We start from the raw sequence: 26,770 nt of genomic DNA on the forward strand, positions 1-26,770 counted from the left end.
AAATTCGTTCTGGGGCTTACAAGGTGTGCTTTGCTGGAGACATTCCAGCCGTCACTTCCCTCAAGCCCACCCTGGGGATTTCCCTCATAGACAAAAGCAAAGTCCCCAAGGTGTCCCCTGTACCCCCCCCAGATTTTAAGTGTCTCCTACGCCCCTGTCTGCTTTCTGTCAATTGAGGTATAACAACCAATAAACCTGCTGAACTCTCCCCTCCCCATACTTTGCCCCAACATGGAGCCTCTGTCGACCCCAATAAACTGCAAATCATTCATCCTCACCCATTGGTGGGGGACTTGAATGTGTGTCACCCTCTCTTTCACTGCCAAATGTTCAACTTCTAGCATCTTTCATTGCGCCTGTCCTATGATGCATGTGTACTTCATTGCACTGTCGCCCTTTTTCTTTTTTTTCAACACTTTAAGAAACCGACAGATATGTTGCAAGGAACAAGTTACTGACCTGTAACTGTTGTTCTCGAGCATGGGTCTGGCACATGCACAACCATGGGAGGTGGCAACAGGCTCAACATTAAGCAATACAACAACTCAACATTAAGCATCTCTTACCTCCTCACCAGGCTCACCTTAAGGGAACAGGTTGCGCAGCACTGCTTGGCCGACCCTGGACTCCTCCCTGGAGTCCCGATCGACGCAGTAGAATCTTGTGAAGGTGTGCGTCGACCTCCACGTAGCAGCCCTGCAGATGTCCAGCAGGGGCACACGAGACAGGAACACCATGGTAGCAACGATCGCTCTGGTCCAATGGGCTCTCGGACGGCCGGGCAGCGGTCGGTTTGCCAACCGGTGACAATGCATGATGCAGCCGGAGAGCCATCTGGAAATGGAAGTCTTCAAGAGAGCCTTCCCTTGATTCACAGACCCAAAGTTCACAAACAGTTGTGACGTCTTCCGAAAACTCTTCGTGCGGTCCACGCAGAACTTCAGCGCTCTAGCTACATCCAGCGAGTGCAAAGTCCTCTCGGCCGGCGTCGAAGGCGACGGAAAGAAAACTGGTAACACCAAGGGCTCGTTGAGGTGGAAGTCCGACGGCACCTTGGGCATGAAGGAGGGGTGCATCCTCAGCACCACCCTCGTGTCATGAAAAGTCAAGTATGGAGGCTTGCAAGATAGGGCCTGAATCTCTCCCACTCGTCGTGCAGAGGTGATGGCCACAAGGAACGCTGTCTTCCATGACAGGAACTTCAAAGGTGCCGAATGCATAGGCTCGAATGGGGCTCCCATGAGCCTGGTCAGCACCACATTAAGCTCCCACGCCGGGGCAGGAGCCTTCACCGGCGGGAATGATCGGAATAGTCCCTTCATAAATTCCTTCACCAGGCGATGAGACCACAAGGACGCCCGTCCCGTCGTCCTGGTATATCGGGAGATGGCAGCCAAAAGTATTTTTATGGAGGCGTGAGCCAGTCCAGCCTTGGCCAGCGACAGCAGGTACGGCAGCACTTGAGGGGCCGTAATTCGCAGAGGGTTAATCTTCTGTGCACAGCACCAGACAGAGAACATCTTCCATTTATGACCGTAACACTTGAGAGTTGAGGACGCCCTGGCCTTTGCAAGAACCTCTCTGCAATCAGCCGGGATATCGTACCCTCCAAACTCTAGTGCTGCAGGAGCCAGGCCTGCAAGTTCAGCGACTGTGGGTCGTGGTGGAGAATGGCGCCTCCTTCTCTGGAGAGAAGATGCGCGTCCGCCGGCAGCCTGACTGGCGGGGACGTTGACAAGTCCAGAAGGTCCGGGAACCAGATCTGCCTCGGCCACGCCAGTGCGACGAGGATCATCCTGCGCCTGGACTTTTTGAGCTGGTTGATGAGGCGGAGCAGCAACGGCAATGGAGGGAACGCGTACAGAAACAGGCTGTCCCAAAGGAACGAGAAAGCATCGCCCATGCTCCTTGGCTGTGGGAACCTGCTGGCGAACCTCTGGCACTTGGAGTTCGTCGCCGTCGCTAACATGTCAATCTGGGATTTGCCCCATCATTGGAAGAGTCGATCCACTTGATCCTGGCGCAGTTCCTACTCGTGGCACGAGCGCAGCTCCCTGCTGAGTGAGTCGGCGATGGTGTTTTTTATTCCTGCCAGGTGGAAGGGAACCAGAAACATCCCCTGGGCGACGGCCCAGTGCCACAGATCCTGGGCCTCCTTGGATAGGGCTGGGGATCTGGTGCCCCCCTGCTTCCGTATGTAGAACATCGTGGTGGCATTGTCGGTGAAGATCCTCACCACTTTGTCCTTGTTGGACGGGAGGAACGACTTGAGCGCCCAGAACACTGCTCGGAGCTCCAGGATGTTGATGTGAAGAGACCTCTCCTCCGGGAGCCAAAGGCCTCTTGCGTGGAGACTTCCGGTGTGGGGCCCCCAACCCTCCAGAGAGGCGTCCATAGTCACCGTCTCCTGAAACGTCGGGGTTTGAAAGTCCGTGCCTGTAGTGAGGTGAGCCCGGGTGCCCCACCATAGGATCGCCCGACAGACCTCCTCGTCGAGAGGGATCCTGTCCTCGAGCAGCCCCTCGCCTGAAACCAGCGGGCGTCGAGGAACTCCCGTAGCGGACGCATCCGAAGTCTGCAAAGGGGCACAAGATAGATGCATGAGGACATCATCCAGAGAAGGGACTTGATAGACCTCACCCTGGCCACGTCCGTGGCTAACAGGCGCCACACCTTGCCCAGGATGGTTTTGGTCCTCTCCTCTGAAGGGGAGGCCAATTGCTCCACTGTATCGAGCTTAGCTCCCAGAAACAGTGCTACTTGCGATGGAACCAGGTGGGATTTGGGGTAGTTGATGGCGAACCCCAGCTCCGTGAGCAACCGGACGGTCCTCGCCGTATGATCGACGGCGAGTTCCCTTGACCTTGCCCGGATTAGCCAGTCGTCCAGGTAGGGGTAGACGTGGATCCCCTGCAGGCGCAGCCGCGCCGCCACTGGTGCCAGGCACTTGGTGAAAACCCTGGGTGCCGACTTTAATCCGAACGGTAGGGCTCTGAATTGATAGTGGCGTCCCTGAACCACGAACCTGAGGAACTTCCTGTGCCTTTTTAGAATGGGGATGTGGAAGTAAGCATCCTCCAGGTCCAACGCCGATAGGAAGTCGCCTTCCTCCAGCCGTCCCAGCACGTGCTGGGGGGTGACCATCCTGAATTTCTTTGCCTTGATGTATTTGTTTAACCGACGCAGGTCCAGGATGGGGCGCCAACCGCCTGTCTTCTTTCTGACGAGGAAGTACCTTGAGTACACTCCGGAGCCTCCTGGGGGGGACGAGCTCGATGGCACCTTTCTTGAGCATCGCCTTCACCTCCAACAGCAGTTGAGGGACATGATTCTCCTTCCTGGCCACGGGAGGAATGCGAGGGCACTTCTTTTGGAATTCCAGCGAGTGCCCGTTGGCCAGGATGTCCAACACCCAACAATCGGTGGAGATGGACTCCACACTCTGACGAACTTCGTCAGCCAGCCTCCCACCGGGGTGCTTCGGTGTGGGCCTGACAACCCGGCCGGGTCATTCTTGCTTGGGAGCGGCCTTGCCGCCTTGGCCTCCTTGGCGACGACGGCGGGATCCCCCTTGCTTGCCGCGACCTCTGTAGGCCTCCTGGGAAGAGGAGCGGGCCGCCTGGCGGTAAGTGGCGGAGCCACCGCTGGATCCTTTGGAGGCACCCCGTCTGCCTTCGTGGCTCCGAAAGGGCCGTCGCTGCTGAAGCACCCCAAGGGCCCGGGCCGTCTCCGAGTCGGTTTTGATGGCCTGTAAAGACTCGTCCACCGCCTTACCAAAAAGGTTGTTGCCATCGAACGGCATGTCCAACACTCTGGTCTGGACGTCCTGGCGAAAGTCTGTCGCCTTGAGCCATCCTCGTCGTCGGAGGCAAACTCCGTTGCCCAGTTGGCGAAATTCGGTATCGGCAATGTCCGTTGCCACCGCTATGGCGTGATCCGACGCCACCTCGCCCTCCTGCAGAATTTCTAGGGCCTCCGCCCTTTTGTCATCAGGCAGGAAATCTAGCAGGGGAGCTATCTTGAACCAGAGCTCCCTGTCGTACCGGGCCACGATCGCTAAGGCATTGGCCGCCTTAATCATCGTTGTCGCCGATGAGATGACTCGTCGTCCCATAGAGTCCAACTTCTTGCCCTCGCTGTCCGGCGGGGAAGTTGAAGCTGCCGCGCCCGCTGCCTTCTTCTTAGCCGCTGCCGAGACGATCGAGTCCGGCGTGGGCTGGGCCCTGAGGCACAAGGGGGCGGCATTGGGAACTCGGTACTTCTTCTCGTACCTGTCCCTCTTGGCGGGTGTCGTGGAAGGGTTGAGGACAGCAAGCCCCTCGTCCCAGATGTCGTCGAGTAAAGGCACCGTGAGGACCGTCTTCCTCTTAGCCTCTCGTCGTTGGTACAGAAACCCCTCCTTTTTCTGTTCTTCAGGGCAGAGCTGGAAGAGCTTGGATGCCCTGGTTATCATGGCGTGGAAAGAGCCAACCTCGTCGGGGGGGTGGGGGGGAGTGACAACGGGATGTCCGCTGTGTCATCGCCGCCGTTATCGTCCGTCCCCGTCTCGCCGTATCCTCTCTAGGGTCCAGCGAGGGGAGGGGTCCACCGGTCTCGCAGGCACGAAGGGCGGAGCGGGGTGGACTCTCCTCCGCTTGTACGGAGGGCTTCCCGACGGGCCTGGTTCTGGCTCCTCCGTCGGGGTGCGTGGTAATCTCGTCCTTATCTCAGTACATAAGAATTGGATTGCCAACAAAATGGCCACCGAGCTATCCTGGGGCTCGGGCAATGGCTGCGACGGACGGGATGGCCGCTCCACTGGGCCCTGTTCGTCGTCGTCGCTATCTTCAATCACCTCAGCAGGGACCGTCCCCTGGGATCGAACCTTCTCGAACCTCTCGTTGAGGTTTATGAACCTTTCGTTGAGGCCCTTCTCGGTCTCCACCAGTTCCTCCTCAGAGGCTGATTCCGAGTCTGTAATGGCCACCGGCCACCCCCCCTCTTTTTCAGCCGGGGGCTTCACGGGGGTCTTAGCGATGGGCTGGAAAGAGGATTCCCTCCGCGGCGGCAGGGATACTCTGGGCCCAGAGGCCGTTTCCATTGGCGTACTCTCAGCCGGCTCCGCCAGGGTCGCAGCGACCACTTCGGTAGAGGCCTTAGCCGGGTGGATCAAAGCCCTCACCACCTTAGGTGCATCCTGGGCCTTCGCCTTGGGGGGAGGGTCAGCACCTCGCTCCCCCTTCGAGATCGACTGGGTCCGCTCGAGCGGCCTACCCGGGTTCTCGGACTTCCTCTTCCCTGAACCAGAGTGCTGGCTCGTGGTCGAACGTGCCGGGGAAGTAGCGCCCTGCTTGGCAACCAAAGAGCTACCTTTCGGCGCTCCCAGAGCCCGTGGACTCGTGGTGTTTGGCCTTCTGATGGGCCCCTGTCGCCGGGGCGCCCTCAAAGGACTTAGAAGCCCATTCAGACTTCTTCTTCGCCTTCTCACCTGCTGTGCCCTTCTCCAGCCAGGTGGCGAGGCAGGAACGACGATCTCGTTTGGTCCGTTCCGAAAGGTTCCTGCAGAACGCACAGTCCTTCTCCACGTGCGTCTTGTCCCCATGGAGGCAGTAGAGACACCGCGAATGCTTGTCCTCCTTGAAAACGTTATATAATCTGCATCCAGGGCAGTTCCTGAACAGCTTGGATCCGGGCGTCGAGCTCCCCTTGTCCTGGGCCATGTCCGTTGAGGTAGGCTGCAGATCTTCCGGAATCCTCCAAGAAGTGTAAACTCGACGAAAACTTTACCCTGGAGGGGCGTAGAAGAATTCCGAAACGGGTCCCCGTTATCGGAAGTAGAAACGGTGGAGGTTAAGGCTCGATTAAACTGAAAAAATGAGAAATTCTCATGAAAAAGCATGAAAACGCAGTAAAAAACTCGAGAGCTAAACACGAGGACTCCCAACACTTGAGCGTGCGGTAAAAATCTGAGGATGGCTGCCAGAGGCGGGGCCTAGGGGGAGGGCAGTCATTGGCTGGGGGCAGTATGACCCAGAGATCAGTGATTGGTTACTACTAAGAAAGACAGATCAGAAACGAAACTGATACTGATTTTTTCTTTACCGAGGATTCCCAGCTTGACGACGGGAATATTCATGAGCATGTGAATCCATGTCAGACCCCATGCTGGAGAAATAAAGTAAAACAGATTGTACCTTTAGTGGAAGTGCACAAAGGTGAATGTGGTTTGATGTAAAGGAAGCTGGCAGAAACATATGGGGTACTCCTCACCTTTTCTACTCAAAGTGTAAAGTTAATTGTCACAGGCATGATCAAATTGCATGCTGTGCTTTGAAACAAACTCCCTCATGATATGTTCCTAAATCGGAAAACACAAGCATTTCAAATCTACGGCCACAATCCTTTTTAATTCAACTAATTATGTATTATAAAATGGGTGTTTCTCCAAAATCCGTCATTATGCAAAAACAAAACATTAACAGAGCCTTAGAATAAAAGAAAAAGTTCAGTTAACAGTGTAATCAATATCATTCATCACATTCTTAACAATGTGTGCGCACCAATGCTTTAAAATAACTGGCAGAACAGTAAAATAAATATTTCAATGCATTCACAAGTCTGTTACAAATACAACATTAAAACTTTACATCTGGAATACAGAAATGTCCACTTGAGTATTGCTATCAGCTATTTACACGCCCTGATGCATTTCTCCCATCCTTGTTCTTCAGAGGTATTGCTTCTGTAGCAGGCCAAACTTATAAACAGCACACCAAGCACAGGGGGATTGGTTTACCCCAGGTGTTTAACCATTCCAACATTTCTGGGCCGAATTCGGAAATGTCTCCAGAATGCAGACTCATTACCTTGAATCTACACGGTCTAAAAAATGAGCATCCCTTTACATGTATTATGAGTCCTTAGGTTTTGTATAGAATACAGGGTCCCAAGTTTAGCAAATCCTATTTTTACCATTTCTTTGAACTTTAAAGTTCTTCAAGTTTGAGTTTCTTGGTTACTGGTTCTTCAGTCTTCTGCGGCTCCAAGCTCTTTACACTAGGCATAACATTTTCTCTGACTACAGTAAGACCTGTTAGAAGGTATCCTCCACCGCCGCTCATTGTGAGTTTTGGATGGCTCCGGTTTGGCAACACCTGCAAATAATAGTCATTGGAAATAAGTAAGATGTACACAATACTTCATAGAAATACTTTATCTTATGCAATAGACATCAACTTCTTTGAAAACACATTTTATTCTATCACAGCAGAGCCAGAAAGGACATGGCGCTCTCCCCCACAGATCCACACACTGAGTGTATTGGCCACATTTGCATGAAAAACACTGCATATCATTCTTGGGTTCTTCCTTTTTCCAAATGGCTATGCTGTTCAGCTCTGTTGACCGCAATAGCATCATGCCACACGGCAGAGCTCATCTACTGCCAGAGGTGTAAAGCTGAATATGGAGCCTATTGCTAAGATTGGTAAACTGTGCTAGTAATAGAACACAGAAAGAACTTCAGCCACAAAGGACACATGCTCTGGAAGGGCCACAGAGATGCTTACCTCTGCAATCCAAACGCCAACCATGTGAGCCAGATGGGCCTGCTCACAGCCACTTGTGTATGGATTAGACAAGCAACAAACCCACACTTAATTCTTAAAAAGGATTCAAGATTAAGAGAAGAGGAAAGAATTCTAAGATTAACAAATGTATATGATGGGGTATGGGGGGAGAAATATAGAACTAACCAAGAGGGAGACACGGTACAGCATTTCAAGTTTTAAGTGCAGCACCTGTGGCATGCACCAGAACATCAGATTTATACGGTGTGTCTCCCCCAACCCCATCCTTAAACAGTGTAGCTATTTCTCTGTTAACACAGCTCACACAGGTCCAGACAGCATAGATATCCTACAGGCTACAAAGATGGAGTTACCTTAGACATCAGGGATTTACTTCAGGTTCAAAAGATATTAATGCTTGGGCCTCAGTCAGGGCAATCTCTTGGGTTAAAGATATCAAAACTCAGGATAGTGGCATGAGAGAAAGAAACCGATATCCCCCAGGTTACACAGAAGTTGACATTAATTTTCCAGGCAGCAAAGCCTAGCCAGCTTTTCACTGAGAGCCATGCATGCAAGGTCTGGCTCAAGGGACATTGTTGTGACCATCTGACGCATGCAGACACCACCTCAAAAAATATACACACACCCAATAAAACTGTTTCTCACCACACGCAGTTTCATTCAGCCCTTGCTTTCGCCACCCACAAAATGTTTGGACCAGGGAATCACAGAGTCCAAGATGTACATAGATATAGTACAGGTAATGAAGATTTGTAATATTAGCCAAAGTACAATTACCCATATGCCTGTTGACTTGACTAGTTGTCTCGAGTGACCTCTGCTTATTTCTTTGATCCTCATAGTCGATGTGCCCAAGGAGAAACTGCACTTTTTAAATTTCTCCACAGTGTGGCGATAGACAGAAACCTTGCTGTCAACGCAACAAGATCTTGCCTGAGCCAAATGCATAGTGATCAATGGCAGTGCCTTTTTGGAAACATCTTTAGGTGATTTTGTTTTGAAGTCTTCAAACAAGTGGCATTTGTTTATGCGTGGCGATCAGGAGGTGTATGTATACTATCTTACGATCCTATGGCGGAAAATTGCTCTGATGTATGGAAATTGTATGTGTACTAAGCTGGTCATGTTGTGCTACCAGGTGGCGTGCATGTACCATCATATTTTCTATGGAGGAAATGGCTGATTCTTGATGTTTTATATAGGAATGGAATGTATAATAGTAATGCTTTGGTCTGTGATATTTCAAAAGTTGGTTGTCCAACTATAAAATAAAAAAAAGATTAAAAAAAGACAGAAAATAAATTGCATATGGAAGGTGTGCCACTCCCAGTATGCAGTTGAACCTTATGAATGATTGGAGCTTAAAAGAACATCATGGCTTTGATGGCCGAGCGACGTACAGTACTAAAGTGCAAACCTCTTGGATTCTAACACTATGTTGTAGCTTTTTTTTTACATTTTTTATTTCATTTTATTTCCAATGCTTCATCCGCAAACAGTATGAAAAAAACAAGGCAAGTGTGAGGGCACTCGCGAGCTTGCAGCCAAGATGGCCGCATAGCCCCGAGCTCCGTGTCTGGGCGACAAGAAGAGGAGGCCATGTGCCGCTGCCGTCGACCTTCATATGTGCTGCTTGGTGGGGGAAGGACATGCAACGCCGAGGTGACTGTGGCACTTCAATCTGGTCCGTTTCCGGAGCCTGAATCGACATGCACCCTGTGTGGCAGCCGGTGGGACCTGTGTGTGAGCCACATCGGTCCAGGATCTGCGGCCGAGTGATCCCTCGCTGGCGGGCTGCCTCCCCTGCGCGGAGGAGCGTGGTAGATTGGACGGCCTGTGGTTGAACCCTGTATGGACAGGTGAGGTGAAGGCTGCTCCCTGGGCTGCGGCGCTGACTGTTCTTGGTGTGCTCTGACCCAGACCTCTGTCAGGAGAGGGGGTCCCCTTTTGCAGAGCCTGCCGACTGCGCTGGTTGGACACATGGATCTCACAGCTGCTCGGGAGAGGCAGATGGAGGAGAGTGCGAACCGCCTATAGCAGAGTGCACAGGCACTGTAGTGACCTGTGTTGAGCCAGCCAGCAGTGCCCTCGTGGCACCAGCACATTGATACCAGCTGCAGGTACCAGAGATGAGGGTTTTATTTTTTATTTTGTATTTCTATTACCTGCAGTGCCGGGGTCTGGCTCTGGACTATGAACAGTGGCTGTGCTCCATTTTAACAGCTCTCTCACTCGGTCTGTGGTCCTCACACTGATTGCACACATCTACTCCTGGCACACCCTGTGCACTTCATACAAGCTGGGCCTAAAGTCCTTGCTGTGGGCGTAAAGCTGCTTGGCCTGCTAACTGTGGTAACTGCATAGCTCTCAACCATGTGTGTCACAAAGGCGGGTGAAAACACCCGATTTTAATTTTGGCGGGTGAGAGGCCCATTGAAACGAATGGGTGTGCAGGAGGCTTGGCGGGTGAGTCAACTGTTTACAAGGCGGGTGACACCCGCCAAAAGCGTGTGAGTTGAGAGCTATGGGTAACTGGGAGCGCTGCTATCCTTAGCCATTGCCAACATATAGCTGTGGACGAGGCCCCACGCTGCTGTTTGTTACACTGCAGTCCAGTTGCAGGAAGCAGTCGAGGCAGAGTCTGGTGGTACCAAATGTCAAAGGGGGACAAGCCCCAATCTCGGCTCCCGTTTATGCAAAAGAAAAGTCTTGCTATGCATAAGAATCGGGCTGTAGCCACTGGGCCAGGAGTTGTCACAGCAGAGGCAGCAGGAATGGAGGGGGGCTGAGGGGAGGAGGTGAGGAACGATCCGGCCTTAGACAGTGACGGCTGGCCCCTCTTCTGACCTGGCCATTGTTCTGGCCCAGATGAAGTCTGGTTTTGCGTCCATAAACACTAAATTGAATGGCGTAGCATATAAAGGTGGGCCGAATACAGGAGCAGATTAAGAGAGTGGGCGTATCTCTGAGACCGAACATAGGATTGGAACCCTTGAAGAAACAAGTACGTAGGTATCTGAGGCAGTGCATATCCTGCAGCACGAGGTGAAGCTCATTAAGGATAAGAATGAGGTCTTGGAGGGAAGATCGCATAGGAATCACATTCGTGTAGTGGGCATCCCTGAGTCGGTTCCCCCGCAAAATATGGAAGTCTTCATGGAGGAGTTCATTAAGGAGGTGCTACTGGACCTGCCACTTTCGTCTCAGTTTTTGATAGAAAGAGCACACCAAGTTTATCTGCAGGTGCCTAAGCTGGGTCAGAAACCTTGCCCTGTCATTGCACGTCTCTTGAATTATAGAGACAGAGACGCTGCTCTTCTTAGGGCACGCAAAATGGGAGACCTTCAGTATAAAGACGCCATGGTCTCCTTTAATCAGGATTTCACCCGGCTGTTCAGAAAGCGAGAATATCCATGGCAGCAAAGCGTTCCCTCCAAGAGCATGGCCTTCAACATTCAATGCTGTATCCATCGAGACTCAGGGTTGTGCACAACAATAAAACAATTTTTTTTTGCATATCCAACGGAGGCCCACGATTTTCTGGAATCCTTGCCCAAAGGCTGCCCAGTTGGGGGCCTTCAGTGTTATTTGTTGATGGGTGACCCGGTCAGCATTTTGCTGTTTTGAAGAGGTAGATTCCTGGGGCTCGTGACCCTGTGATCCTGCTGGCCACCCTTAAACTGCTCCACATGATGCTTTTAAGATGTGTTGTCCGGCTTCCCCATGATATGCAATCCCTTGTTGACTATACGAATGACAAGAATGTAACAGATCAGTCCGTAAATTGATAGATTCCTGTGCAGATAGTGGCCTCCTCTTATTTGAACTCTTCAATGGTCGGGTTGCCAAGTCCGACGCTCCTGAAAAGTTACCCTGTTGATGTTGTGGAGGGTATTTTGTTGTTGGGTGAGTTATTTCGCTGCAGGTTGGGGTTTGCCAGTGTGGTTGAGGGGGGAGGGGGGGAATGGGATTTTGTAGGAATGTGGGGCTATTATTGAAAAATGGTTCACGGTCTGCAAAACTAATATGCGGCTGAGTCTGTGCTAGATGTGGGTGGTGGGGAGAGCATAAGTTGTCTATCCCGGTTTTTAGGACTCTGGCAATGACAATGATTGATATTCTGAGTTGGAATGTGTGGGGGTTGAACAACCCAGTAAGGTGCGCCAGGTGGTGAGCTACTGTGAAAGGCATAGTGCTAAGATAATTTTGTTGCAAGAAACCCACTTAGCGGGAGTTTCCAATGCAGGGGTTGCCAAAGCCTGGGGCAGCGACAGGGTTTATACGTCATTCTCTACTTGTTCCGAAGGCATGCAGACACTGATCCATAAGTCATTACGGTTTAGGCTCCTGCGGCAGAAGGTCTTTTGGTTGGCAGACCCCTTACCATTTTCCTTTTTTTTTTTTTTTGGTTTGGCTTGTAAACAAACCTTTACAAAAGTTTAAGAGAAATAAAATATTGCATTTATAGCTCGAAATAACATAAAAATAAACTCTTCATTACAGTGTGGGTTCAGTTTTGTTACCTTTCTTCCAAGTCAATTCATTCAGAGCAAAATGAGCAAGCACATGTAGTTGTTGACAAAAAAAATGTTAAGCAAACAATCTTCAAAGTGGTGCATAATTTGGGAAGACACATGCATTAGAGTCCAAAATAACAGTACAATAATGAGTTATGAGATATTGCAGACATTTAAAAAAAAAAAATCGAATGACAGCTATCTTAAGTGATATCCCAGATCCATGGAGCATCCCCCACCATAGTATGTCAGATAGAACGACCTCAATTGAGTTAACAAACTTGGAAAAATATTCAATTCTTTCTGTCATCAATGACTCACAATCTATAAGTAAGTGACGTAATGTTTCTTTGTTTTTTAAATGGTGGCAGAATTTACAGGCAAAATCTGCTTTTCCCACGTCATTCGGCGTTCTGCCAGAACAAATTTCTAAGATCTCACTGGTGGAACACACATTAAAGCGGAATCACATTGTCTCACTGCGCATAGCGCGAGTCGGGTATTTCATTAGATATGGTTCCACATGGCCGTGTGCTTTCTGGCAAGGTACTAAGTGAGCATAGAGTTTAAAGCCACTCACCTTTGCAGAGGTGTTAGCCCAGTCTGCATTTTCTAGCAGTTTCTTTACATGCGTCAAATTCATTACCAGATTCATTACTAGCCCTGATTCAATGAATAACATGCCTAAAAAAATCATGTAAAAAAGGTATTTCCTGCTAAGGAGGACGAACCATTACTAGCTAAAATGAAACCTACTATAATCATCAGGATATACTGAGAAAGCAAATGTACACTCGGCTATGAGCAGTAATTGGATTCCCTAAAACTGAAATTGCTGCGCACATTGTACATCAACATTTATAATAGGCACCCTACCACTTGCTGAGTTAATGCATACATTGAATCCTTCCAATTCTGGTAAATGCTGTTTTTGCAAGACCCAGGTGGAAAATTTCACACACTTTATGCTATTATGTCCACTAACATTACATCTAAAAAAGGTATATGTCAAACCAAGATTCATAGAACATGCAATTAGAGAGACATTTGAAGCTACAAGTCTGTTACAGATCTTACAATTTATTGATGGTTTTATGCCGAGGCTACATTTTTGTATAGAGCTTGGTTTAGGAGGCAATCCATAATTAAGTTGGAAAATTAAGCACTTTTTTGCTTGCTGTACACTAAATAATTAACTGGTAGCAAATGACAATGCATTACTTACCGTAAAAGCATTTCTGATGGTTGTATCTGCTTAGATTCACATGCTGTGCATAGGTCCGACATCCAGTGGTCACTGCGGAGTATTGCATTTTGTTTTTCGTAGTCGAAAAAGGGGACATCGACAAGGCGTGTCTGTAACACTATCCCTATAGTGACGTGCGTTGTACCCACAATCCCTCACGCGTCGAGGTCCCTCTGTTTGTATTTTTCTGCCCTGAGGGAGCCTTCTAGACGTGAGTGAGTACAGAAAAGAGAGAAATATAGAAAAGGATGTCTATGTTCCTTCCATCCGAGCGGGGAGGAAGGGTGGGCGCATGTGAATCTAAGCAGATACAACCATCAGAAATGCTTTTACGGTAAGTAATGCATTGTCTTCTGATGTTTGTTAATCTGCTTAGAATCACATGCTGTGCATAGACTAGCGAGCAGTACCCGGAGTTGGCGGTGGGTTATGAGAAGGAACAGTAGAGAAAAGATGTCTTAATACTTCCTGTCCCACCTGGGAGTCAGATCTAGAGTGTGCATCTAGACAGTAGTGTTTTGTAAATGTGTGCACAGAACTCCAGGTAGCCGCTTTGCAGATGGACTCAAGGGGAACATTTGCAATGAACGCTATGGAAGCCCCAGTGCCTCGAGTGGAATGTGCTCTTGGCTTGAAGGGTAGTTCTCTCTTAGCAAGAGTGTAACAGAGAGTGATGCATTGAACAATCCATCTAGATATAGTGGACTTTGAAACTGCATCTCCTTCTCTTCCTGCTGCCACAGAGACAAAGAACTGATTAGTCTTTCTCAGTGGTCTGGTTCTTTCCATGTAGAACATGACAGCTCTGCGTACATCTAGTGTATGCAGACTTTTTTCTCCCAAGCTGGAAGGGTTTTGAAAGAACGTTGGTAGTTCTATTGACTGGTTTACATGAAATTTCGAGATGAATTTTGGTGCAAACCTTGGGTGTGTGCGTAGAACCACCTTATCCTTGTGAACTGTTACGAAGGGGTCTAGTACAGAAAGAGCCTGTAGTTCACTTACTCTCCTAATGGAGGTGATAGCTATTAGGAAAGCAGTCTTAAGAGTGAGGTCTTTAAGAGTTGCCTTGTGCATGGGTTCGAAAGGAGGGCCCATGAGTCTAGAAAGTACCACATTTAAGTCCCATCCGGGAGCTGGGTTAGCTATCGGAGGGTGTATTCTCTTTACCCCCTCCATGAAGGCCTTGATAACTGGTATCTTCCACCACGACACTTTAAGTTGGGAAGTGGTGTATGCAGAAAGTGCCGCTAGGTGGACTTTAATGGAATTGAACACTAGACCTGAATCCAGTAAATGGGTCAAGTACAGAACAATGTTAGTGGGAGAGCAGTCAACCTGGTTGATGCTCTTACCTCTACACCAGATGACAAATCTTTTCCACTTGCTAGAATAGCAGTGGCGAGTATTAGGTTTTCTGGCTTCCCTGAGGATGTCCATACATCTCTGCGGGAGTTGTAAATGTCCAAATTCTATGATCTCAGGAGCCAGGCTGCTAAGTTCATGGTCTGAGGGCATGGATGCAGTGTCCTGCCCTTGTCCTGTGACAGCATGTTGTACGGGCAGGGAAGTTTCACTGGGGGAGATAGGGACATCTCCATCAAGTGAGCGAACCATGGCTGCCGGGCCCACATTGGGGCCACTAGTATCATGGTAACCTGCTCCTGGTGCATCTTGTGCACCACTTTGTTGAGAAGGGGAGTCGGGGGAAAGGCGTAAACAAATTTCCCTGACCATTGAATCGACAGACCGTTCCCCTTGGACTGGTTCTGGGGGTACCTGGAGGCGTAACTTTGGCATTGTGAGTTCTCCAGAGTTGCGAACAGGTCTATTTCCGGGAATCCCCATTGCGTGAAGACGTCTAAGACGATGTCTTCGTGCAATTGCCATTCGTACTCTTCGGGCAGGGGGAAGTCTCTGCTGAGTTTGTCTGCTAGCAGATTGAGTTCCCCTGGTACATGTTGTGATAGTAGGAACATGTTGTGTTTGAGAGCCCACTTCCATATATTCTGGGACAGCTTGGACAGTCCTGGAGAGTGAGTGCCCCCTTGCTTGTTGAGGTAGTACATGGCTGTGGTGCTGTCTGTGAGGACCATCACTGTCTTTCCTTGTAAGTGTTCCTGAAGGGCTTTCAGTGCTTTGAACACCGCTAGTAGTTCCAGCAGGTTTATATGCTTGGATGCTAAGCTCGGAGTCCACACTCCGTGAGCAGTCTGATGGGATAGGTGAGCCCCCCATCCTGTAAGGGATGAGTCTGTGGTTAGAGTGGCTTCCACTGCGGGTGTGGCAAAAGTTTTCCCTAATAACAGGTTTTCTTTTGTCCACCACCGTAGCGAGAGAACCAAGGCCTGCGAGACCACCACTAGATCGTCCCATTGTCCGCTGGCCTGACACCACTGGCTGTAGAGCCACTCTTGCATTGGGCGCATGCGCAGGAGCGCGTGAGGTACCAAATAAATACATGACGCCATCATCCCTAGCAAGCGCATTGCTTTGCGTACCGTCACCTCTCGACCTGCCACATAATGGGGGATCTGAAACAGCATGTTTTGGACCCTCTCGTTGGAGGGGAAGACGAGGCCGTCCTTTGTTCGAATTAGAGCCCCTAGGAATTGTTTGATTTGGCTGGGGTCTAAGCTGGACTTCTTTTCATTGATGGAGAAGCCCAGTTGGGACAAAAGGTCTACGGTCTTTTGGGTATTGGAGAAGCATGTTTCGTAAGAATCCCCTGTTATGAGCCAGTCGTCGAGGTAAGGGTATACCGGGATGGATAACCTGCGCAGGTGGGCCGCTGCCACTGCCAGTACTTTCGTGAATACCCTTGGTGCAGATGCTATCCCGAAGGGTAGTACTCTGAACTGGTAGTGTTTGTTCTCTATCTTGAACCTGAGGTATTTTCTGTGCGCTGGCAACATTAAAATATGAAAGTATGCACCATACGAAACCTTTGGGGTTAGACAAACTTGTTCGCTGGGCGCAGATCTAATACAGGGCGCCTGGTTAAGTCCTTTTTGGGTACAAGGAAGTACACTGAATAAATACCTTCTGTTACCTGAGATAGGGGGACAGCCTCTATAGCTTCTTTTTTCAGTAGCTCTTCTACTTCTTGAAGAAGAATAGTGAGGTGTTCCGGTGTCATGCGTCGGTTCCGTGGGGGTCTGTACTTCGGGGAACCGTTGAATTCGATGCAGTATCCGTGGGCTATGGTGGATAATACCCAGCGGTCTGACGATATTCCCTCCCATGCTGAAAGGAACGATGTTAGCCGGCCCCCGACCGGTGATGCATGGGAGGGGACCCGAATCTTTGGGTCATTTGTTGGTATTGGGCGTGGAACCTTTGGGGCTGGAGCCGCGACCTCTTCCTTTGCCACGGCGTTGGCCTCTTTGACTGAACTGGGTGTTGTTACCCTGGTTAGAGGGCCAGTTGGTAGCAGAGTAAAATTGCTGTTGGTTTTGCTGCTGGCGTTGGCCTCGGAAGGAGCGTCTATTGCCATAGCTGCGTCTGTTAGGGGGCCTAGAAATTTGGTCAAGAGTCTTGATGGTATCAAACTCTTTCTTCGCATGTTCTAGGGCCTCATCAACTGCTTTCCCAAACAGATGTGTTTGTTCTATGGGCTTATTTATCAGGGAAGCCTGGGTTTCCGGCTTAAATCCCGAATTGCGCAGCCAGACATGGCGTTTGAGAAGTATTCCCTGAACCAGGGAACGTCCAGCCGTCTCTGCGGCATCTAAGGAGTTCTTTACGATGCCCTGGTTTACAAGAGTTCCCTCTGAGATTATAGCTAACAGGCGTGAACGCAGGGGTTCTGGTGCGTCCTCTGCTTCGCTGCGCAGCTTGCTCCACTGTGCATCTGCGTAGCTAGCTAGTAGGGAATTGTTATTTGGAAACCTAGTTGAGAAGGCGGCGGAGGTCGTGATTCTCTTCCCAAGTGCATAGAGCTTCTTGCCCTCTTTGTCAGGTGGTGCCTCACTAGTGGATAGTGGTACCCCCACTCTTTTTCTTGTATTAGTAACTACGAGGGAGTCCGGAATAGAATGTCCTCTGATGTACAAAGGGTCAGAGGACGAAGGGCTGAAGAGCTTTTCTATCCGAGGGTTGACCCCTCTGACTAAGGCCGGATTGGAAAGGGAAGGAGTTATTCTTCTCTTTATAGAAGCCAGGAGCGGAATAGACTGACTAACAGGGGCTTTTTCTTTAATAACTTTCTCTACAAAGTCTATGTCAGGAAGAGTCTCCCCTGTGTCTATTTCAAAATGCGCTGCTGCCTTGCGCAATAGTGCATTAAGTGAAGGTTGGTCATCTATGGGAGAGGTGTTTCCAATAGGTGAATCCTTGGGAGGAGAAGGGTGAAAGACATCAGGGTCTGAGTGCACTGATGGGGATTGCCAAGGCTGCACTGATGGGGATTGCTGTATCTTCTTCAAAAGCTCCTGCACTAGTGTAAGGATCTTCTTCAAACCCCTCTTCCTCATGTTCTTCCTCTCCACCCAAACACTCATCTTCCTGGAGGTATTGCTCCTCTTCAGTGAGGTCATATGCGTCTGTAGAAGGGGGAAACAGCCTAGGAATCTTGACCCTAGGGTCATCCTGGGGCCATTCTCTTGGTCTTTTGGCTGTGGGTGGGTTTTGGCTTCCCAAAAACCTTTCCATTTTCTCCATACAAGAATGGAGTCTTTCAAGGGTCTCATGGGGGACCCCTGAATAGTCTAGAGGGGGGAAATCAGTGTCTTCACCTTCAAAACGCTTAGAACGCTCCCACAACGTCGAAGAAAGGTTTCCGTCGCCCTCTGAAAAGCCCTCCGGTAGTTCAGAAGTGCCCTTAGATGAAGGGGGCAGTTCCTGGCTACTCTTGCGCTTTTTCGGCGTTTCCATAGCTTTTTGTGCGGTATTCGACGTTTGTTTCGTCGTCCGCTTACGTTTGTCTTCGGAAACAATTCTCGCCAGGCTCTCGACAACGAGTTTGTCAGTAGAGGGCTCTGGTGTCGACGTTGCCTGCGTTACGCGTTGTTCCTCGACGGCCGCTCTATTGAGCGTTACGTCGGATGATTTTGAGGTAGCGCCCGTGTTTGATGAAAGCCCAATCGCTGGTCGCGGCTGCGTTTGCGGGTGGGGCTTGAGACCCTTACGGTCTGAGGTAGATGCCGGAGTGCCCTGCATCCCCTTCGGCGCTGATGGATTCTTCGTCTTCGACGAAGAAGAGCCGTGGGTTGTGTGCTTAGGCCTATGGGGTCTATGTGCGTCCTTGTCGCCGGGGTGTTCATCCCCATAAGCAGGGCGTGAGCCGAGCCCGTCGGGGCCGGGGACGGACTTCGAGGAGCGCCAGCGCTCCTTCTGGGGGTTAATGACTTCCGTAACGGACGTCGAGTTATCACCCTCCTCGTCACTTTCTGTAACAGCGGCGGCGGGTGAGGAAACTGACTTCGACATAGCGTAGTCCGCCCACCTCTTAACTTTTCGTTCTTTAAGAGTTCTTGGTTTCAAGAGCTTACAGGCCGCGCAGCTGTCCTCCTTATGATCGAGGGGCAAGCAATGATTACAGAGCTTGTGTTTGTCCTTCCAAGTGTATTTGCCCCTACAGCGTGGGCAAAACTTAAAAGGTGTCCTCTCCATAGCTGAGGCAATAATAACTGGTGATAACAACCCCAAGGGAAAGATAGGGGAGAAAGAAAGACATTCTCAAAGAGAAGATAAAAGTTCGAACCCCCACTCTCCCTACTGTATGTTGGCCGGCGAGGCCAGGCCACGTGTTCAGCAGCGCCGAAGGATCTCCTCCGTCTCTTCCCCTCCGTCGAAAACTTGCTCGGCGGAGAAACAGCTTCACAGCTAACATCGAGGGGAGGGATCTTTAACAATATAATAAGTATAATTAAGGACCGAGGTCCGTAGTAAGTATTTGCAATGTCTCTCTAGGAGCTCCGCGTAAGCCGACCAGAAGCTGGGCGGAAAAAAACAATCTGAGGGACCTCGACGCTAGGGATTGTGGGTACAACGCACGTCACTATAGGGATAGTGTTACAGACACGCCTTGTCGACGTCCCCTTTTTCGACTACGAAAAACAAAATGCAATGCTCCGCAGTGACCACTGGATGTCGGACCTATGCACAGCATGTGATTCTAAGCAGATTAACAAACATCAGAAATTGTATTATCCGAAGCCAAGGAATAAATAGTGTATGTATGTATGTATATGGAACTGTAGCACAAGAGTATGCGCCCAAAATGTACATATATGTTTAGCGTCATTTTAACTCTCATCAAATTGTCTCTGGTACTTATTTATTATGTTTTAATCATTCATTTTGTGTAGATATCTGTTATTTGTGACTGGATGGCTATCGTTTATTTATAGTTAATAAAGTGAACTGAAGAAATGCAAGAACCACTGATGCAGACCTCTTCAATACACTTCACAGGTTGGAGGAAGGTGAGTTTCCAGCAACAGTCTCCGCGCACAGGTGGCGTCTTTCCAGGTGTGGTGAGAGCAGATTTTCCAGGACACGGTCCTGCAAAGATGGAAAGCTAAAATTTGGGGTGAAGGCTGCTAGTGGCACAAGCTCCGGACTACCGAAGTTCATTACATGAACATACAACAGCGACACTGCTGCGAGATAGCACACAGGAGAGCTGGTCAGTCCACTGGGCAGTCCAGGGACACTTCTAAAGGCTCAGAACGACAGGATCATTGAGAAGGCATTGAGACTTGGAGATCCCACTAGTTCAAGGGTTGAAGCACTGCTCAGGTTCTTCGGGGGAACAAGCAGAGGAGCAGGGCTTCATCGGAATGGCTACTGGAAGGGATGTTGGGCCACTTAAGGAGTATTCTTCGGATCTTCAGAAAGCTGCTCTTCAAGGGATTCTTGGCTCCAACAAATATCTAAAGAAATGGCTGCAGAGGTCCTCTTCATATCCAGAATCTGAGCTTGAATCAAGTCCAAGCCCACCAGTGGTAAGGGGTCTGCCCCATTCAAACAGCCAGTAGTTGTCCAATTAGAGACAACTACTGGTTTCACATTTGTCCCACAACCAGACTCTCTGGTGCCAAGGATGTGGACTGGACTACACAGTCCAACCTCCTTACTGGGCAACACATACACACAAAGGCCTCACTAACCTGCAAAAGCATCAGCTTTACCAGGCAAGTGCATGACCTTATAGGGGATTTCCTGACCTGGTAAGGCAGGAAGGCGGCCGAACAACAATATGGCCAAAGTAGTAAGTGAACATCTTGTGACAAGTCCATTTTAGAGCACTAACCAGGTTTAGTAGCCAGAAGCGGTAAACACGAATGTGCACACTAACAATTATGCAAAAGTGGTGGCAATGTATTTGCTACCGGCAGCTTGTCTTTAGGCACATATGAAAGTAGCCAGAAATCCTAAGTGTAAAAAGCTAGGGTGATACAAAAGTATCCCCACTGCACTGTAAAATGCTGTGTGCAATGTTAAAAAGTACAAGTAGTACAAGAAGTAAAAAAACAAAAAAAACAACAAAAAAAAAGGGAAGAACGTTTCACAGTACAGATAGTCTGAAGGACTAATCAGTTTCCCCATAACAATGATCAAAAGGCAACGGAAGTGAAGCTCGAGGCTTTTCTTCCCTTCCATAGGAAACTATAGAGGGAACGTTGCTAAGAGAAATCTTTCCCAACGCCTAGCACCAGGCATCACCCCGAGATTACATATCAATGCTGAAAGCCAGCAAAGAGGATAATACCAGAGACATATGCCTTGAGTGGCACTTTGAATTCGACCAGCGCTCACCACAAACTTCCCCTCACACTGGACTAGTCAGTATTTCCCCTGATGGATGTGCAGGGCTTTTTGAGGGACGGGAACGTGCTGAACTCCACTTCTCTGTGTAGCATATAAGGGTTGTTCGCAAAATGGGGGAAACTACAGGATAGTCCGGGAACGTCAAGGGTGATCGGTGGCCAGTCGACAAGCGAAGCATTGAATGTCTGGAGTTAATTTTGACTGATGCCTCTGCAAAGGACCGTCTGGATGACCCATGCACAGAGTTAAGAATCCTTCTTCTGCAGGTTTAGTCATGGGCAGGATCCATTCACCCCCAATTATATTAGACACCTTTAACTTCAGTGAGGTTGTACTAGCCGATTCCTGCTATTAACTTGCCATTCAACAATATTATAACTTACTATGGGAGAATGCCTATTGACATCTTGTGCAGAACGGGCACTCACCAAGGGATCTGTTCCCTCTAACGGTCCGGGGCAAAATCAATCATTGGCGAGTTTTAACGGCTCATGACCTCACTGGCATTAAAGTAGAGGCATCTTCACCAGTTTATCCCTCAATAGCAGCATTCCCTTTGTGGCCTACGCCAGTGTCTCAGGTGTTGTCTATACTGGGTCCAACACATTTACTGGCAGACCCACTTTCAGTGTCGCTGCTATCACTCTGCGGCCTCAAGAATCCATGGTCAACGAGATCCTGGAAAGGGGGATTATTTCAAACATCAGGATGAGCAGGAAGATACGATTCCATGTTCAGCTAAGCCATTTCATGAGTAGATGCAGGGTGTTTTGGAATATCAATGTAGTACGACAAGAGATTCCGGTAGCAGAGGAGGGTGCTATGGCAAATGGGAGTGGACAAACTGGCATCCATATGCAAAATATGGGACTAGCCAGGAAGGTATGGGAAAGCAGCACTGACTCAACCAGCGCACAGATGTCCGGTGTAGACCAGTCTCTTCATAGAAGGCCGATTATAACTCTCAGTTGTCAGAGTATATTGACGTTTTCTCTCGTTGACGTTTCTTTTAAAATAAAATAATAATATTAAATCTAAAGGTTGCTTTCTCACAACAAAATGAAAAATCTGTTCCTTAATGAAAGTGATTTATTAGCATTGATAAACAAACACCCGGACACATTCTACATATTAGTAAAATTAGTTTAGCTACTGCTGCATTTTCGAAAAGATGCTTTACTATTTATATAAACAGTAATCCATTTGTTTTGCAATGTTAAAAAAGAAGTAATGAAACCCATCACGTGAATCTTCTGTGTGAATGAAACAAATGGGTCTACACTTGCCACAGAAAGACAAATAAACTAGCTATTTCCAACAGTTCACTTGCTTACCTGATAATTTCTTAACCAGGTTTCAGACAGTTTGAGATTAATCACGCCTCCTTTTTCACGCAGTTTTGTGTAACAATCTAGTAAAGGCTAGAAAGAAATACAATGTCAATCAATGAAGCTCAGAAAGCATTCCTTATACACAAACACATGCAGCTGCTAGCCTCCAACAACAAAACACACTCAAAGAAAAAAAATGATTGTGCAAACAAAGCACAGACATTTTTTATTATGAAACGTTACTTTTCACTGTGTGCAAGATAGCAACCTTGAGCTTCGATTGCTTAGTTTTAATCTTTGTTACACCAAATACTACTTTGCCTCTTCAAAGACATTACGTCTGCCTGCATGAGCCGGGTCTGTGGTTCAGTGGACCAATGCATCAACTAGAGGGGCCTTTGTTTGACCTCATGGTCACAGGTTCGAATCCCGGCAGGTCCACTCAGCCCTTCATCTTTCTGAGGTCGATAAAATGAGCACCATTAAGTTGGGTAACAATAATCATCTTATCCGTCAATAGCGCCAAGATGTCCCTGTGGGTGAACATGCGCTCTACAAATACACCTGCTCTGTTTCTTTCCAGGAGTAAGCCCAAGCATGCAGTAACAACAAAGTAGTGGGCAGGTGGCAGGGGATGTAATCTAGGACTGATGTGAAAGAGTTGGGCTCATTATAAAGACTATTACTGGCAAGCGCATAGAGGATTCCTAATTTTTCCCCTCTTCATTACATTACCGAGTATTCAACAAAAAGTCCTAGGCCTTCAAAGGAGCTCTTATGTCATATGATCTTTTGAAGGACAAATAAAGAGGACAAATAAAGAAAATACAGTTGTGAGCATGTGTTTTTAGTATTTTAAGTGAGATTTTTCATTTTGTAGATTTTACATTGCTTGTAATTAGACCCCCAGCATATCTGCCGACGGTTTGCATGATTCAAACCCATTTTTGGCAAGGGAGGTGTTTTGACCTCACTCACCTACTTACCTCATTTTATTTAGGAAGCACTGGCGAGTCCCTCAGGCTACCGGTTGTTAGGCAGAATTGCATGCAGTACCCTCTGGGACCACCACACACAATTAGGACTACAGGTGTAAGCAAGACCAACCTTTGGTATAAGTCTGTACCACACAGTTTGAGGGTAGCGAGCTGAGCAGCCAGGCTTATCTCAAGAGTGAATGTGAGCAGTACAAGTAGTTACACAAAGGACTATGTTATATGTTATTTTGCATTTGTATAGCGCCTTATGTACCATTGGTATGATCTCAAGGCGCTGGTAGGTTGAACGCCCTCGGGAACTGAGAGAGAGAACACCAGGTGTGGTTGTTACACGATAGCTGCTTCTTAACGGTAGGTGTGGTGCTGAGGAGATCAATTGAATGTGTTCAGTCTGGATGGTGGACATTCAGACTGAGTTATGGCTGCGTTAGGCATGAGGAGACGCCTAAGCTAGCCAGTGTGTGCTAGCTATCTGTTTTAGAAGGATGATGGGTAGTTTGATGGGTAATGTTAGTATGAGAACAGCTATAGCGAATGTGTCATAGTACTGCTGTGTTCTAGTTGAATGATGGTGTATAGAGAGTAAGCGTAATAGTGGGATTTTGTGGTAATCAGAAAGGTGTATGCGACCAGGTACACTCAGTGAATGTTGGGAATACCTACTAAATTCATTTCTACTACAGTGACGCTATTAGGGCATACTTCAAAGTTCAACTTTAACGAAGTGACACTATTGGGAACACAATGATTTTGGAATAGCGTCTAGATTCAACATTAGCACAGTGATGCTATTAGGGCACGTTTCTAAGTTCAGCTTTACCACAGTGACGTTATTAGGGCACACTCAATGATGTTGGGAAAACCTTCTAGATTCGGCTTTAACACAGTAACGCTTTAGGGCACACTTTCTAAGTTCAACTTTAGCACAGTGACACTATTAGGCACACTTTCTAAGTTCAACTTTAACACAATGACACTATTAGGCACACTTTCTAAGTTCAATTTTAGCACAGTGACGCTTTAGGCATATCTTCTAGGTTTAGCAATTAACACAGTGACGCTATAAGGGCATACTTTCCAAGTTATGTTATGTTAAAAGGTGCTTATATAGTGCACTGTCACCAACGGAATTGGTCCCCAGGCACTCTGGTGGATCTGTAAACGAGAAGGTGGGAAGGGTTAGTAAGGTGAAGAGGGAGTAGGATAGTGAGAGGAGTGGTGTACTGTTGGCATGTAGAGGAGGTCCCAGATATGACCTGCACCCCTGCCCCCCATTGCGAGTTGCCAGTAAGGTACTCGCCGAGGTACGGGACGTATGAGGAGCAAATGAACCAACAGAGAGCCGCACTGGGACTCTGCCCCATGTACATAAGGAGATTGGTACCGGTTGAAGCAGCCATAACACGACAACCCTGGGCAGCACAATACCCTATCAGACCACCGTACCAGCCGCTGATGCGAAATGAGGAATAACTGCACAAAGTCCACGAGGAGACCCCTAAAGCCTTAATGGAAGGCCAATGGAAATAAACCAAGGGCCCGAGCAGCCCCGAGAACAAACAGAATTGGCTACTGATAGCACGTATGCCAGTACTAGTAACTACAAGGATAATTATAACGGATACAGGGGAGAGACACTGTTAAAATACAAGGGAATGGTGCTACGAGACGAGATGGAAGCAACCACCCTGTTGAACATGTGTAAATAAGCTTGAAATGCAAGATGCTAAGAAGTCGATAATGCCTGCAATGCTCAGTCGAAGAATAGAGCGGCAAGCGCCAACCATATGTCTACCTCAACACAGCACAATGTACAAGTGCGACTCCATTTTGTAAAAGCAGAAGTACACTCAGGCGGCCAAGACCTGACTGGCCAAGGTTCATATCCAGGCCCAAGCTGAGGAAAGGAGCGGGATCGAAACTTAACAAAGAGGCTCATGCCGGGGAAATCGAGGTCAACCAGAGAAGGGGAGGTGAGCATGAGCTCACAAGGCTCCAACTTCAGAGCATACCAACATGCCCGTGAAGGTCAAGATAAGAGAGGCCCATGCAGGTGGCCAAGCGCACACAGAATTAAAGGCAAAAAAGGTTGGAAACTGAAGCAGATTCACGGTGGACCAGCACGTGACCAGACAGGCGTGAAGATGTACCACCGCTTGATGTCATCCAGAACCCGACGGTGCCATAACCTTTCCTGATAAGAGACTAAAGATCTGAGGCCATACCCAGCCAACTAATTGACACATAGCCCTAAAACACTGATTGATGGAAGGGAGGAAGGGTGAATCATGGGACACTAGGCACCTGGGTGTCTATTCTGCATGCTGCTAATTAAAATGGAGATTTATGTTTAGGGGTGTAACTTGCCCAATCACAAGGGACCATGTAATCTAGGGTCCTATAGACACTGTAACCAATGAGACGTCGTACTTGTAGTGACGTCAATCACGTGTGTTGTAGCGGGTTATCCAATCGCGTTATTTCCATATACAGATATAGCACCTATACTTAAGTTACCTTTCCCAACCAATTATTTTGCATGATGATTTTTTGTATAATTAGATGTCAATAATGACGGATTTTGCCCATAAAAGAGGCTGTTTGACTAAAGTTCGGCGAAGTCGGGGTGAGGCAGGTGTTCGAGATGCTACTGATTTCCATCTGCTGATGTATGTATCATTAAACAGACTTCCCTTTGCCAATTTAGTGAGTCCCGATTATTGAATCTTGCTGGAGTATGTGAATCCTGCACTCTGTCCTTACACGGTGCAGCTATCTTGCATTACTCGTTTTCGAGGGCAAGTACTGACCAATGGGCCAGTCAGCAATTTCCTCTCCTCGTCAACACTTGGTAGCGCGAGGATGGTTTCGGCCATCGATTATCGATTGATATAGTATAAGACACTATTAGACCAACGGCACAAAGTAACTCTGGGCCTTCGGTTACATCACAAGTCCTTTCGCTATTCCGGCTGAGTAGGCTGAGAAGCTCCCCGTGGACAACGATAGTGTAATTATTCCCAAAAATTCTGCAGTGGGTCTGAAGGAACCCGCCTTTCCAAACATAACCCTTCTCATTCCCACGGGCAGCGGATCGGAACGAAAACCATAAAAGCAGGAAGAGGAAGGGGCGGTGATCCTGAAGTTCCAGAGAGGAAAAGAGGCGATCGGTGAGTGAAAACAACGAAACTCGTTATCCTGGCAAAGGTCTTATAGGCCTTCGAGTAAGAAGGGGAAAGGTAACGGAGGGTGGTGGAGAAGAATAATACAGTTAAAAGTAGGAAAGACTGTAGATATAGAGGGTAGAAACCCGGGCACCTGAAGTAATTGG

The 26,770-nt window shown here is 48.4% G+C and overlaps 1 protein-coding gene across 1 annotated transcript in view; it reads right to left on the reverse strand.

The window, feature by feature from the left end:
- Positions 1-6,367: 6,367 nt before the first annotated feature.
- The window catches only part of TRMT6 (tRNA methyltransferase 6 non-catalytic subunit), a 652,973-nt gene continuing 632,570 nt past the window's right edge, over positions 6,368-26,770 (reverse strand). The window contains exons 10-11 of the mRNA XM_069608272.1: positions 22,445-22,531; positions 6,368-7,133 (exon numbers count right to left, since the gene is read on the reverse strand). Of these exons, the coding sequence (XP_069464373.1) occupies positions 6,966-7,133; positions 22,445-22,531 (255 nt within the window). The 3' untranslated portion in view covers positions 6,368-6,965. The remainder of the gene's footprint in view (positions 7,134-22,444; positions 22,532-26,770) is intronic.

This window comes from Ambystoma mexicanum, chromosome 4q, assembly GCF_040938575.1.
Source record: "Ambystoma mexicanum isolate Mex_15411 chromosome 4q, UKY_AmexF1_1, whole genome shotgun sequence".
NCBI classification, from domain to species: Eukaryota; Metazoa; Chordata; class Amphibia; order Caudata; family Ambystomatidae; genus Ambystoma; species Ambystoma mexicanum.